This window comes from Peromyscus californicus, unplaced genomic scaffold, assembly GCF_007827085.1.
Source record: "Peromyscus californicus insignis strain IS unplaced genomic scaffold, ASM782708v3 Scaffold_7__1_contigs__length_154581171, whole genome shotgun sequence".
In the NCBI taxonomy this organism is placed as follows: Eukaryota; Metazoa; Chordata; class Mammalia; order Rodentia; family Cricetidae; genus Peromyscus; species Peromyscus californicus.
The window spans coordinates 121,667,769-121,684,112 of record NW_026294595.1 but is presented as its reverse complement, the minus strand read 5'-3'; the positions used below and the strand labels follow the sequence as shown (position 1 = coordinate 121,684,112).

The 16,344-nt window shown below is 40.0% G+C and overlaps 1 protein-coding gene across 7 annotated transcripts in view; it reads right to left on the bottom strand.

Moving 5' to 3' along the window:
- Kiz (kizuna centrosomal protein) overlaps positions 1-16,344 on the bottom strand; it is a 109,547-nt gene that overhangs the window by 81,966 nt on the left and 11,237 nt on the right. For 6 of the 7 annotated variants that reach the window (XR_008215456.1, XM_052726458.1, XM_052726461.1 and 3 more), the window contains one exon: positions 11,200-11,280. The exons of the other annotated variant lie outside the window; for it this stretch is intronic. Coding sequence is in view for 5 of the 6 variants with exons in the window: in XM_052726458.1 (XP_052582418.1) it covers positions 11,200-11,280 (81 nt within the window). In the remaining variant the exon portion in view is untranslated. The remainder of the gene's footprint in view (positions 1-11,199; positions 11,281-16,344) is intronic. 7 annotated transcript variants of the gene reach the window in all.

Genomic DNA, 16,344 nt, shown 5'->3' with positions numbered 1-16,344 from the left:
AACACATGAAGAAGACGGGGAGTTCACAGTATCAGATATCCACCCCCAGTCCTGGAGGGTGGAAAGAGCAAGGTCAAACAGCAGCAGCAGATTTCCAGTCCGGCAACGGTTTCCGTTTTCATGGACTGTGTCTTTTCACCACGTCTTCACATAGTGAAAGGCTCAAACTCCTGAGGGACCTTTTCAAGAGAGCACTAATATCATCAATAAGGGCTCTGCACTCCTGACTTAACCACTTCTCCAATACCATCATCTTGGGGATTATGTTCTCAGCATATGCACTGGGGGAAGGACACAGATTCAGATCACAGTAACTGCTACAGTAAGAAGGGGGATGCTGGCCCATGCCTTTAATCCCAGCACTCAGGAGGCAAAGGCAGGTGGATCTCTGTAAGTTCGAAGCCAGCCTGGTCTACAGAGTGAGTTCCAGGACAGCCAGGGTGACACAAAGGAACTCTGTCTCAAAAAACCAAAAGAAGAAGAAAAGAAGAGGAAAAAGAGGAGGAAGAAGAGGAAGAGGAAGAAGAAGAATAGTAGTAGTAGTCGTCATCATCATCATCATCATCAAGAAATAACAAGTGTGGCTAAGGATGTGAAAGCAGTAGACTCACTGTGTGGAATATAAGAAAGTACAGCCACTTTAAATAAAACATTTTAGGGGATGGTGAACAAAAGAAATCTTACCAAAAAATAAGTTCTATGTCTAATTTCAGATTAGGGCAAGTATGATTGTGCCTATTGAGGAGGTTGAATAATATGAAGACATAGTGGAACAGACAACTGTCTAGAGGAAAGAGAGAAGCCTTCCTCTATGACCTATTTGAATTTCAGTTCAGTTTTCACTCCAGAGATGGTATGACTGGTAAGGAAAAATCACCTGTTACTATTCCTCTAGTTCAACAAATACTTTTCTACTTCCAAATAATTGTCCAAATAGATGGTCCCAAGGAACAAGCTACTTCTATGGCATGCCTTACCTGACTCTGCCAAGGCCTTCAACTGGAAACCTAACATGTGATCTGAGGCAAATTATTGATGACAAATCTAAGTCTCAGAGGCCTTTGGTTTTTCACTTTCAAGACCAATTGAGGGAGTTACCAGGCTGGTTACTAACCCAGCACACAGAGGATACAGCAGTTCTAATGGTCTCTCTCTTTTTTGTTCTAAGAAAGACCAAGGCACAAAACAAAAGGCTAACTACTAAGAAAGACCAAGACACAAAACAAAAGGCTAACTACATCTCAGGTGGAAAAGTCACATGGCAAAGACCAAATGAAGTGTCACTGAATTACACCAGTAGTTCTCAGATCTCTCTGACCCACTAAAAGAAACAAAAGACTTCAAGTCCATCCCTACTGGACAAAACTCAGAGAACCAAATGCCAGAAACAAGTCAAGATGTCTATTGTACAATAAGGCAAAGTAGCACATAATGGGATTTTACTTACAGTAATGCTTTAGACACGCAGGAAGTAGAAGCAATGCCCTGTTAACAGAAGTTTCCTTCTGGCAAAGAGAAGCCACGGCTCATGATAGCAAGTAGTTCAGTGCTCTCTGATTCTGCCAAGCATGGCCAGAACTCCCAGAATACTGAATTTTGAGTTCTCTACAAACTCAAGCAACACACTAATGAATGAAGACATTAGATTTTTAGGGGCCTGTAGTAAGTCAAGAGTTACGATAACATGGCCCTAACTGCATATAAAAATGAAAGTCCACAGTGGGACATCACTCACTAATGCCCAAAAGGCAACTCTAGAGGATCCATGAAGATTCAAGAAGGAGTTCCTAAGTCTTCAGTTTGGTCTGTTCAATGGCTAGCTGTCACTGCTTATTATTTGAAGTGATGTGTGCACCTGTGTCTGAGAATTTGGAATTTGATACAATTTCAAACTTACAGAAAAGTTGCAAGAACCATAGGGAAAAAAAGTAGCTTACCACTCTTTAGCAAGGCTGACCAATTGTTTGCATTTTCCCCATTTCTCTGCCATTCTTCCCTGTTCTATACATGCGCCTTTGTACACTTACTTATATATGTATACTAGTTCTGTGTGTTTCCTAAGCTCAGGGCACTCTTTGTCCCAGTGGGTGGGCTTCATTATTATAATCAGGAAATTTAATGAGGATATAATTTTGTTCTCTATTTTGTAGTTCATAGTTTGTGTCAATTGCCTATATAACATCCTTTATAGCTAGTTACTTTTGTTCTAGGTTTAAGATTCAGTTTAGGTTTGTGTTTCCTGAGGCTCCATTAATCTGCAGCAGATGGCTAGCCTTTCTTTCTTATTCTTGACCTTGACATTTTTTAAGACTATAGGTTATCTGCCTGCACATGTTGTCTCTCAATGTATCTGACTGATGCTTCCTTAAGAATCCATTCACATTATTCATTTATAGTAGTATAATCACAAAAGAGTGTTTCTACTTTATAAGGGGCAAGAAGAATGAGAGAGAGAGAGAGAGAGAGAGAGAGAGAGAGAGAGAGAGAGATTGACTGAGTCCTAATTTTCTTCTAGTAAACAAAGTAATTAGAAATTCTCTCTTAAAGTATGGTTTCTTTAAAATCAAGACTGAAAACAATGTAATACATTTTATATATGTTACATTAAATTTTTTAAGAAATCCTATTGAGAAAAAGAGCCTGCAAGCAAACCTGATGGCCTGAGTTCAATCCCCGGGACTTTACTCTAGGGAAGGAGAGAACCATTCCCACAGGCTGTCCTCTGACTCCCACATGTGTATCATGGCATGTGCATGCCTACACACATAAACACATGTTGGGGACAGGCAAAAAGCACCTTGTCCTAAGTGCTGACATTTTGACTCCAGACTCCATTTTATCTGCAGGGTAAAACAAAGTTTAGGTTCCCAAGCCCTTTGGAGAGCTGGGAACCTTCCAAAAGCTGACCCTCCTCCTCCTTAAATCATAGAAATAGTCGTTATGCAGCTTTAGTTCTCTAGAAACATCATGGCTGTTCCTAACAACAGAAAGAACAGATGAATCTGATTGGGTGGACTGAAAAGCTTGCATTGTATAATGATGGAACATTTAAGGAAAGCCCCTAATCTTTGAATTCTAAACAGTAAAAAAATTGTAACCGTAACTTACCAACAAATGTTTATGATTTTTGTGCTTAAATACTTGCTTCAACTGATATTTGGGGTCACAGTTCAGTTCTTGAGTCTGTTCTGTGGCCCTGACTGATCAGCACCAACCCCAACCCCCTTCTTTCATGCTGTCCTGTATTAAATCTTGCTTTGTGGTAACCTCTTGTGTCTGCTTGGCTGATTCGGAGCCTTGGACCACAACATACACATACAAAATAAAAGAGAGAGAGAGAGAGAAAGAGAGAGAGAGAGAGAGAGAGAGAGAGAGAGAGAGAGAAGGATAGCATTAAATCCTGGACTGGGTTCATGGATATTAATAGAAAACCTGGTAAAAAGCTAAATGAAGTCAGAAGTTTCATTTTTAGCAAACCATGTACCTGTGTTTGTTTCTTAGGTATGCAGCTTCTGCCTCCATAACATAAGATGCTAACAGTTAGTAGGGAGAACAGGGTGTGAGGTCCAGAGGATATCCTCACACTAGTTCTGTAACTTTTCTGCCAATTTTAAATTTATTTTAAAAATTATAAGCTGAACATAATCATGCATGCTTTGTAATTCCAGCACTTGGGAAGTAGAGGCAGGAAGACTGTAAATTTGAGGCCAGCACCACATGTGTTTATATTTGAAAAAAAAAATCTAGCATTAAAAGTCTTAAATATACTTCCCTTTGATTTAGTAACTCTGTGTGGACAAATTCATCTTAAGGAAATAAACCTAACAGTAAAAAAGGACACTACCCAAGTTCATGTATAGATCATTTATAACCAAGAAAAGTTGGAAACAACCTATACATACAAAATCAGGAAGCACCATGAAGCATCAAAATGAGGCATATAAGGCCGGGCATGGTGGCACACGCCTTTAATTCTTGCACTCGGGAGGAAGAGACAGGTGGATCTCTGAGTTCAACAACAGCCTGTTCTATAGAGCAAGTTACAGGACAGCCAGGGCTACACAGCGAAACATTAAAAAGAGGCACATGAAAGTTGATGAAATGAGGGAAATGCTCAGATGTGAACGAAAACCAAAAAATAAAGCTATACCTAGGTAAAGATCATTCAAAACACAGTAATAAAATGTGCTTGTGTAAGACTATGTCAGGAATGTAAATATAGTCATTGTCTTGTTCTTTTAATTTAGCAAATTCAACTTGACTTGAACTTTAAAAACTATTTTTATCAAAATATAACTTACATATCATAAAATTTACCTTTTCAAAGCACACAATTGAGCAGTTCATAGTATTTAGTGTTTTCAAGGAATTATATAACCATTGCTATAATTTTAGAACCTTTTGTATCACTCCAAGAAGAAACTCCACAATTTTTAGGCAACTTTCTCAATGCTTTCCACCCAGCTTCCCGCCTTGGCAACAGCTAATTTTTCTAACTTTATGGATTAGTCTACAGTGGGTAATTTGTATAAATGGAATTATTCAGTATGTGAATTTTCTGACTGGCCTTTTTTCACTTAGCATAATGTTTTCAAGGTTCATTTATGGTGCAACATGTATCAATATTTCATTCATTTCCATGGATTTCCATATATATCTATATATACATATAAACAAAATGACATATATATATATACATATACATATAATGTCAACAAATGACAGACATTTGAGTTATTTCTATTTTGGCTATTGAATATGCTGCTGCTGCTGCTATGAACAAGAGTTTGGGAAGATATGTTTTTGAGTATGGAATTTTGAGTATGGAATTTCTGGCTAAATAATTCTGTTTTTAGGGGTTATTAAACTATTTTCTAAAGTGACTGCATCATTTTATATTCCTACTAGCAACTGTTTAAACTTCTTTAACAAAAATAACATGAGAAACTTGCAAGTAACTGCTACTTGCTATAGGGTTACTTGATACTTAAACTGACTTAACACTTGCAAAATAAAACTTTCTCTCTGGTGAAGGACAAGGTGGGCTTCTGTTGCTTGGCAGCTTTCCCATTTACTATAATCAGGTTCTAAGACACATATTTCTTTAGAATAATAATAATAATCTTCGAAACACGAAAAACCTTAAGTTCTGAGTCTTCTCAGATAGTTCCCGAGCCAGGGAGAACTTCCGACACTTCACTAGGGTCGACACTGCACCAGCACTAGGCATTCGAAGGCTTCTAGGAGACGACATACTGCCAAAGGAAGGCACATGCATCGGCACTCAAGGACCTGAGTCTGCTTTTCGGTATGACCTGTCAGTGAATCCATCCTCTGAGATTTCCACTTTGTTCTCCCTTTCCTGTGCCCATTACCCACCTTCCACCTCTTAAAAATCTGGGGAGCTGGGGAGAATAAGAGCAAAGCAAGTGAGCACAGCTGAACATACTTACTGGTGACCATAAGTCTCACTAACAGCTACTTTTACTGAGGAACAGAAAAAGGACCTGGTACAGACAACCAGTTTAGAACTGAAGGACTTAGGAACTACAGTTTCCAAGTAGGTAAGTCTTGGTCCTTGTTCTACTTTAAACAATGTCACCTTCATGTTTTGAAAACCAATAGGAACACTTTAATTTTTCTTAATGATTTTCCCTCTACAGCCAGGGGAATGAGAAGCAGCAAGCTGAATGCAGAATGGAAAAGGAGCTGTCCAAGCAAGCTTTCAGCTGCATGAAGACTGGCTTTTCTAATGATACAGTATTTTACTGAATATTAGCACATGAGATTTGCAGAGGATCCCAAAATGACAAACAAAAAGCAGTATGTTTTCCTCTGGGGCTTCCCTTGTGCCATGTTACAGGAGGAAAGAATCCATTTCCCACAAAACGTACCTGTCTTGGCTAAACTAGCTCCCACTTCTCCTGTCCTCATTCACTGCTTCACCTTCCCCTCCCTCCACAAGACATGCTCCTGTACCTGTGAGCACAAGTTTCCCACTTGTAAGAGTCGCTGCACCTTAACACGCTTTCACATAATCCCACCAAAGAGGCGAACAAAAGAAGGTAACTGTCTAGTGGAAAGTTCCCACAAAAGGTGTTTGCACTATGGGAAATAGGTTCCTTTAAGAGCAGCCCTTTCTCACCATTTTCTCAAGCAAATTAGTTTATACAGTTAACTAAAAGTAGGTTAATAGACATATTAAGACTTGAACAAAATAAAACAAAAAAATAAAAACAAAAGTCTTGTTTGTTTTTTAAGACTCCAGACGAGTCTGTTCTGTTAGGATCTGGATTCAGGCTCTAGCGCTCATCAGAATGGAGGCTGGAGAAAGATACAGAACTTCTTTGAGCACTCCTTTCCTAATTTGCAAAGCAGACCGTAAAATACTTTGAATTTTGTAAGTCTGTCTGCAGGATGTGTGCTCACACATACACACACACACACACACACACATCCCTGGAATGAGAGCAGGAATATAGTAAGAGCAAATGCCAGCTACGAACAGAACCATCCTCCCACTGGACACTTAGAAGGCGCACCTAAAAGGAATCATGACACCCACAGTGCAGGCTCCACCTGGCCTGTACTGCAGAAGAAATATAGCACGTCTTTCACATAAAGAAAAAGGCTCCCAAGGCTTTTTCTCCTGTGCTCTGAGCAGGCTGTTAGCACCCTGTCCGTCTGTGAGAGAGAAGAGCATTCCCACACAACATGGAAAAATGGGTCTCTGGAACTAGTTTGTAGACGGCTTTGAACTTGTTTAAATAACTCAACCCTCTTAAGAAATTACTATAATCCAGTTTAGTTTCTAATTGTTTTCTGAATTAAAAAGCCATAGAAAGGGCTGGGGATATGACTCAATGGTACAGAGCTTGCAAAACATTTGTAAGGGCTTGTATTCAGTCCTCAGCACTGAAAAACATATTAACAGAAAAGACACCATGCTGAACAGAATGACTATCTGTTTACCTTTCATGGCTCAGAGTCGAATTTTATCCTAACTCAGAGGATGACAGAAGTTAAGGTCACCATCCTCCAAAGGCAGCTGCTCAGAGCCTCCTTCTGGGAAGAGTCTGTATGTTTCCATTTGAGCAGTGACTCAAGGAAGCTGTTGGTGAAGACAGCACTGTGAACTGGGACGGGAAGGAACTGACCTTGTTGGGAATCTGTTGATAGTAACCTCTGCTTGTTTCCCACGGCAGCTGGAAGAGGGCCAGGCCCAAATTCCTGGGACCTCATTATCCTGCCACATACCTAGTATTCTCTACCACCCCTAGTCCTCTTTGTCCATGAACTTCTGTTGACAGCCACAGAGCAGCCAGAAGTGGAGCCAGGCACAAGGCTTGGTGGCTAAGCTGGAGGACAAACACCTTCCTTCCCTTCCCCTAGGGCAGGATACTTCTGGAATATGTTTTGTACAGTCTTCTGAGAGTCCCCAGTGGGGCCGAGTGCCAGGTGCTCATAGCACTAACCCGTTCAATCATACACTCACTGGCTGTGGTCTCTTCTCCATCACCTCCCTTGCTCCTTGATCGTGCTTCTTGGACTACCTCTTGAGTAACTACTTGCAATAAGTCCTTGTCTTGGGATTTGTTTCCAGAGGATTCCCAAGTCATTTGCTCTTTTAAGAGGGGCACTTCAGCTTTAGGATTCAGTTTCCCTTCCACATGGTGTCTGTTCCTTAACCTCTTGGTGATGACCTTGGCCCTGCAGAGACTGTCCTGGTTTTATGAATACTGCTCAGATGCTGAGAAGAGCTGTCACTTGGCTTGAGCAAGGAAGCACCGTCCTCACCATCTAACACTGGGGTGCTGCCTCTCCTACAGTAGGGCTGCTCCAAGTCTGCTGACCTTCCTCAAGTCAGTGGCTAAAGCTGCTTCAATGCTTTTTCCTGACCAGCAGGCTCACACTGACTCTGGTGTCTGTCTGTGCAGGCTTTCTCTATTCAAACTTTTCTGTACAACCAAGCCAACTGGAACAGAAGTGCCTATTACTGAAACATCAACAGTTTGGAGATGGAGCCTCTGCACACCATGGTTCATCTTATTCAGCTGAACACTTACAGCACCAAGATAGACCAGTTCATTCCCAAGGTAATAACACAGCACTAAAAGCTTCTTTCAGCTCACCGAGAATCTGTCCTAACCTCGATGAGCACTTCCCCCAAGCTATGTTGGAAGGCAAAATGGCAAGATGGTCTGGGTTTGAATTCGGGCTCCAACTGTATAGCCCGGGGTGAGTTAACTGACATTTCTTAGCCTTACTATAAAATGGGACAACAATCACATCTAAGACCAGGGCTGCTGAAAGGATGAAATGCCACTGCAGCACCTGGCACAGAGGAAGAGCAATAACTGCTATTAGAAATGGGAGTAGCAACTGCAGAGCTGTCCTTCCCATGATCCCTGCAAAACCAGGGGTGACACCTCCAAGTAACCTTTAGTCCTGTGATGAGTTTCCCTGGTTCTTCACATTCTCCAGCATGGGAGAGTACCATCAGCATCACCTTGAACTTCTGATTTTCCTACTCTACCTCCCAAGTACAGGAATTGCAAGTATGTCCCACACCTGATTGATGGGGGTACTGGCAGATTGAAATCAGGGCCTAATGCATGCTGGGAAGTACTCTAACAATGAGCTACATCCCTAAAGCCATCTTTTTATGATCTAGCCTTATTCCTTTGATCTAGCCTCTCTCCTCCATCAATGATTTCTTCTGCAATGGCTACCCTGACCCTGATTTCTCCAGGTTCATCCTGGCCAGCTTCACTCCTGTGATAGAATAATCTATGCATCTTCATCTGTTCCAACAAACATAGGTATGCACACAGGCACAAATTATCATTCTGGGAGGAAAGCTCAGTTCTTGAGCACAGAGCCTTAGTTCTGGGTTCCTGAATCTTGTGATACACTTGTCCAAGTTCATTTTCTGGTGTGTCCCACAATCTCTTTAGATTTCAGCCTCACTAGGCAATGACCTTCTAGGCTTCCCTGCTCCTACTACTTTACTGTTAGTGCTACCACTACCAACAGTGTCCACACATTGCCAAAGACCGCCGTCCTACTCATCCTTCAGTGCCCGGCAAGCACCATTTCCTCCACTAAGGCCTGTGCTGTGCACTGCAGAGAAGCAGTCTCATCTTCCTCCTGCATCTCAAGTTCATCCCCGTAACTAACTGGCACTTACTGCATACGACCCTGTGCCTCAGAAAGAACACTGCTTTGTGAGAAATATCTCGAGAACAAGAATTAAGACATTCTTGGAGAGGCCTACTGTGGCTTCTCAACAGAACAGTTACTCAGCGACTGTACTATGCATTAGAAAGTTCCAGACACCAGTGACTGGGCATGGAGACAAATTCCTATGACTATCTAAAGAACAGGAGCTTGGATTTCAATAAAACGTACAACATAATTCATAAGATAAGGACTTGTTCAAGAATTAGCATTTAATGAGGATTAACTAAGCCTTGATTTTGCTGCAGCGTGTTTACCTTTTAATTGATTAGATATCAAGAGAAAATTAGAAAAGACAAGATACAAGTTCCTCAAAATGTTAGCTAATTGATTTGTATTGCAGTCAATAGTCAAAGCTTTTGAGGAGATGACAGCTTTCCGTACAAAGAAAATACCCTGTTCTAATTATCAAGTGGGAACTCTATAACTACAGGCAAGGTAAGGAGTCGGTAGTGCAGATGGGGTTCAAACTCTCCATTTTACTTAAGTGTTATTGATACAGCCACACTAAGAATGTGCCCATCAGGAACAGTGGAGAAAGAACAAACTGGAATATGTCTATCAAGAACAGCAGAGAAAGAACAAACTGGTTTGGAGATTAAAAGTATGTCAATTATTTCCCGACCAAATGTCAAACAGAAACGTCGGTCTGGTCTGGAAGTCTATCACACCATACCACATTTGCCCAACATCTAATGGTGTATAAATCACTTATCATTAAAGGCCTTTTATATAGGTCAAGGTTGCTGGAGCTTGGTGTTTTGTATCTTACTGTTTAAAGAATACTCTAAATTCTAGCTTTTTAACTTTTTAATCTATGGGAAAAGAAAACTAAAACTTCCTGTAAACTCAGATTAATGCCTGCTAATGCAAGGAAGAAAGAAAAACTAAAACCTTCCTCCTACCATAAAAACAAAATAGTGTGGCCTCTGTTTCTTTTCTGATAAGAGTCTTAAATACCAAACAGTTAACTGCATAATAACATTCACTGGCAGCCAGGCAGCCTGCTTAGCAGATATATAAAGCAGGTAAAAGGAGAAAAAGTTAATTTCTTGGCTGAATGATTCCATCGGTAGCTATAGGGCAAACCTGAAAGTCTTTTAGTAAAGTAGCAGTTGATTCTTCTATCAATCTGTAGCACACATACTCTTCCAAGGAAAGCATTAAATATGAAAATCATATCCCGTTATCATCTGTTTCCAGCTTTCAGCCCAGTAAGCTTTTCTTAATGAATGCTGCAGCCTAAGGAACAAGCACGCTGTTGGCTTTTCTGAATAATGGAGTGATGCTACCATTTTTGCTTATTACAATATCGACTGGCTGAGGGGGTTTCACACATAGTCACAAGTGACTACTCTTGCCAGCATGCTCCAAGTTATTACAAGATGTTTTTAGACATTTCATCTAAAAGAGCTTTACTGCTTTTAGTGAAGAAAACATCTATGGTCTTGAGCAGAATCATTTATATGGAGATAGGCAGAAGGATTAGAAGCCTGTATTACGGCAGATACATAGCAGAATTTATTTAAGTATTCCTTGCCAGTCTTTTTGTCTATTGCTTAGATATGCAATCTTTTCTTTCCACTTTGTCTGTGAAAAGGTTCAAATGTACAAAATTATACATACAAAGGAAAGAATCAAAGCACCATACTTAGTTTATTTTCATTTAAAACATTTTTCAATCCAATAAAAAGTAGCTACAAAACACTAATGATGAAAATACAATTTTACTTTTTGCAACCCCAAGGTTTTCTTTGAAATCTTAGGTCCAAGTGACTACTTTTTGGCAAATTTAATTAAATTAGACATTAAAACAATAATTGTTGAAGCAAAATCTTTATATATAATCATAGTTCCATCAAAAAATTCTTATAGTAAGATGATTTTATTTAAAATCTCAACATATGAGCATTCTAAAAATTGTCTAGAAACATAAAATTCATTGCCTTACTGTGATACCTTTTCTCTGTCTTCATCTTTCATTCCCGGGCTGTCTTTTAACAGTAGGTGCATCTTCTTTATTTCAGCCTCATATTCAGTCTAAATATAAACAAAGTTTGATTTTATGGCAGATGCTATTACAAGTAAAAGACACCTATATCTTGCCATCTTTGCAACATAAAAGGAACAATGGAGTAGAAAGAAGCTAACGTTGCTGAGAAATTCAGCTTATCTTAGAAAACAGGCAATTTCACAAATAATATGTATCAAAAGTTGAACTCTATAAAATGTTACATACATTTTAAAGTAAAACAAGACAGTGGATTTTTAGTCTCCCGTCTTTTTATGGACTAAAACCTCAATCCTCAATACACACACCCCAAAAGCATTTTCTTTAAGCTATCATGAAAATCCAGTTACTTGATTATAAAAGTTAGATATTAGGTGTCTATTTTCAAAGCCTAAAAAAGAGAAAAATAAGTCCTACAGATTTGTTGTATTATTACATATTATATCTTATATTATCATGATCCTCAAAGTCACAGAAAATTCAATACATTATGTACTAGATCATCAATTTAAATCAGTTTTATTTTCTAGGAATAAGTTTATACTGTAGGCAGTCACCAGTACCATCAGAATCAAGTTTGCTCTGGCATCAGTAACTTCATCAAGAGGTCTGCATCATTACCCCACTATAACTGATGGAAATGATTCAATTCCAAAATGTCTTTCTCTAAAATGCACAGCATGAAGTACTTTGATTTAGTATATTCCTACTCAAAGCCTTAAAAGTGCTGATTGCAGTCCATCACAGATAAGTATCAGGATGTTTCTGAATTAAGCAGTTATACAACAGTTAGAACATACCTATGAGATAATGAATTAAAGGCTATTTCCTTAGCTCTCAGTCTGAACAAAAATAGGTCTGAAATTTGTTATGACGGACAAAAAAATGCATAAGCAATAATAACCCAAACTGAATATTTGCCTTAACATTTTTAAAGATATTATACATTTCCACCTTTTTAATAACACTTTTTCTTCTAACAGGTGCTATAACATGACAGATCAAGTAAATATGCAGCTAAAGTTTATATAAGACCAGTGCAAATGATACAATAAGATGATAAAGTAAACGAAGATAGTGGAATAAGGCAGTTATCAAAATGCAGTTTCCACATTTCTGCTCTGTGTCTACACTTTTGAATTCAGACAGACTCAATTCCTAAGTCCAAAAGCTTTAAAATTGCAAACTTGTCAGATACCAGGAGAAGTATCTTTAAAAGAGATGAGAGACAGACTGCAATAGACAAAAAATATAAACGCATAAAACTGTTCCTGTGATATGACTATAATTTTTTGCTTTGATCGGGGAGTACTGGACTAGTCTGGTTATTAGGGAGTCATTTCAGAACCACCTCCCAAACACAGAGCACTTTCTCACAGAAGCACAAGGGTTTTATTCAATTTATTATGATGAAGCATATTGCAAGTGATAATTGCATAAGGGTTTCAAAAGAAAGTAAGAAATGTATCCTCAAGGGTCTGACCTAGACTGTTCCAACATATCGAAAATTTTACTGAACTATAAGGTACTCTTTCTAAATTATGTATCAAAGAAAATTTGTTTAATAAATTTTGAAACCAGAATGATGCTACCACAAATTGATAATAAATACAAACTATAGCTCTGTAGCCTTTAGAAGGATCACCACCTAGAACATTCTGCTCTTTTTCTTTGCCCTTTATAGGACATTTAGTAGCTATCATATCTATCTTCTGAATGCTAGAAAGTTTCCAACTGCAGGACTATTAGCTCCCTAGTTCCATCTTCTCTCCAGCTGCAATTAAGCAAAAGATTCTACTACTTTTAAAAGTTCATTTAAGGATGGATGCACACCAGCACATCCTGGCACTCGAGGGAAGGCAGGGGCAGGAGAACAGTGAATTCAAGTGTACCTGGGCTGCACAAGAATGGTCTTGAAAAATTTTTTTTTTAAGTTTGGTTCTGAAATATTATACAGATTAATTTTCTGCTACGAGCTGCAGGAAAATATTATAAGAACTCAGCTGGTTATGGCAAAGCCACTACCTGAAGGGATGAAGGAATTCCTTTAGAGGAAGCCAAATTCCAAGGAGCTTTTGGTGTTATTTGGCTTGTTATGTATCAGCTGTCTTCTGTTATAAAAATCATGTGTGCCTTCATAGTTTTCCCAATTGATTTTTCCCTAAGAAGTGCTAACAGTGTGGACTGATCACTCTCTGGACATACATTCAAGGTATTGGAGAACAGCCTCAGGAAAGGCTTCCTCCCCCCAGCCCATCCGTTTCTCCCCTTTCAGTACTGGAATCAGATATCTCCCTTAGCCACGTTCAAGGACTAACAGAAATAACAGTCCAGACCACCACATGCTAGTCTCCTGATTTAAGGTAAATTCCACAAGGAGACACTGCCTAGGACAGGTGGACCTTAAGTAATACTGTTACATAGTTTAGCTTGGACCCTCCTTTCTTACAGCCTTACTAACTTTATAGACCCCTAACTTCTTACCTAACCACTTCTCAGAATGGAGACTGAGCACATAGATCCCCTTTTTGATATACTAACTGGTCATTAGAACTCAGTTGACCTCCTCTTTTACCACTCCCATTTTGGATTGTAAAAGAAAGCCTGGTAGTCACTGCCTGAGGAAAATTCTTACCTGCCTTTATGACCCCATAGAATTCAAGCCTGGTGACCTTGCTCGAACAGGGGATTGCTATTGCTTGGATTTATAACTGGACTCCTGAGAGACTTGGGGAGAACTTAGAGACGGAGAACAGAGAGGGATAAGGAGGATTTGACCAGAGAGAATGTGTGGACGAGACGGAAGATGAGGAAGATGGGGAAGTACTAGCTGGGTAAGAACGAGATGAGAAGGACCTAGATGAGGCAGAATTAAGACGAGAGAATTAAGATAGAACTTAGAGGGAGCAGTAGATAAATACAGAGAGAAATCAGGCAGGAAAGAAGCTAGGCACGAGAACAGAACTGAAGCTCTGTATAAAGGATGTTATCCCACAGGAATTAAAGCAAGTGGACTAGAGAGCTCAGTGTGCTGAGATTCTATTTCCCAAAAATAGTTCCCACCGTTCTTCTGAGCCCCTGGGAAGTATTAATATTAAGGGTAGTCCTTTAAATAGTATACAAGAATTTTCCTAAGACTGTTCTTGCTACAAATATCTAACACAACATGAGAGGGCATGTCTTTGCGTCTGCACTCTCTTGTTTCAACCTTAATCTTTTCTCTGATCAGGCTCATGTGTTTCTTCTGTTTCCTTAGAACATCAGGGCTTGGAACATATCCTTTCTCTCTAGTGTCCACCCCTCCAGTCTCCATTTCCTTTCTGACACATGGACTTTTCATGGTTAGATTTGTTGATTTGAGGGCAGGGTAACTCATGTCCCAGTAGCATGGCCTAATCCAGAATCCCTAGGATGGACCCCTTATCATTTTCCCGACCTGGGAAACCCATTTTAATAAATGAACAGCACTGAGTTAACCCATGTGATAACACATTCTGTCAGTGACAGTACTGCTTGGTGATGCTGCCCACCTAAATTTAAGAGGACCTCTCCATTCTCTTTCTTATGTGCAGAAGCAATTGATTTCAGCTGACTCACCAGGTGCTGTTAACAATAAGCTGGGCCATGGGAAGAGGAGACAAGGAATCTGACAGAGAGTTCAGGTCCCTGGGCTCTTTTTCCACACTCATTTTCCACTACGCTTCCTCTGTATTCTCACTTTCACTCCCTCAGTTTCCCTCCCCATGTTGTGTCATCTGCCGGATAATGTCACTGCCACCCTTTTGCTCTACTATTTCTTGGCCTCCCTGGTTTCTGGAAGTGCACAGCTGATTCTCAGTTACAGACTAGGGAAACAGCTGAACTAAACAGATAGTTACAGTCAGCAGCCCCACTTCCACATGTTGGAACTGAAGATGGGCACAGTGACACACTGTTCAATTTAATTCTCAGGTGAATCTTTGGTTTTCTTCCCCCCTTTTTCCCCCATATACGTGCTTCTTCCTAGACAGTGGAATCTCACTAGAAGACATAAGAGAAGATGCATTTACTCAACTAACACATATACTAACAAGAAAGACATTCTGGTGGTTGAAAAAGAGATTTGCCATATATTTGCCTTTCAATTGAGCACAGTATTTGTCACATGTTTAGTAGGACTCTAAATAAGAACTCGAAAGATTTGTTCTCAAATGTTATCCCCCTTCAGCACACAACCTAAAGACAACTGTCCAGGGAAATCACATCTCTAAACAATGAAATTGTACTTTCAGAAAGACTTTGCTCTTAACCATAAATGCTTCCTGGGAAGGTATACATAAGATATAATTAACACCACATTAGTTCTCACATAGGTGGTTATAATCCATAAGAGAACCAGCCCCCAAATATGGAAGAATTAACTTTCAATCAAGTCTCAGTGCCTACTGCATCACAGTCTGGGTGGGACACAGAGCACTGACATACTAAGACAAGGAACCCACAGTGAAATAAAAACAGTTGATACTTAAACAATTAGACTATCATGAAGGAAGTACAGAGGTAATTATGACACAGACTTAAAGCAGGGCAGAGGGACAAAGGCAGGTGTGAGATAATATGGGGCATTCAGGGAAATGTAGGTTGTTCAGCAGGTTAAAGCACTGTTGGGTATGTGTGACCACGAGAGAAAGGGTGCATGTGTCCAATGGATAAAGATGTAGAGAAACAGTGGGAAGATACAGGAATGGGAGAGGTAGCGGGAGGAAGAGAGAGGGGGAGATAATACATGTATGTAAGTATGGGGGTGCATCATAGGACTGAGGCTGGGGGTAGTGAGCAGGTAGAGAACAGCACCTGGGCTCTGTCCTAAGGTGCCTGGACTACCACCTCATAATTGGGTGAGGCTTGCCCTGGTGATGACCCTTCCTGAATTCTGACGAGCTAGTGCCATGCCTGGCACAGGGTGGGAGGCTGCACATACATTAGCAAATAAATATTCTATACATGTTTCCGGGGCCTTTCTCAGTGCTCCAAAGTTCCAGTACCCGGCTATCTGTGTCTAGGGCTTCTCAAAGCCCCTGGAGGCTTCTCTGTCTATAGGAGTACATGACTAA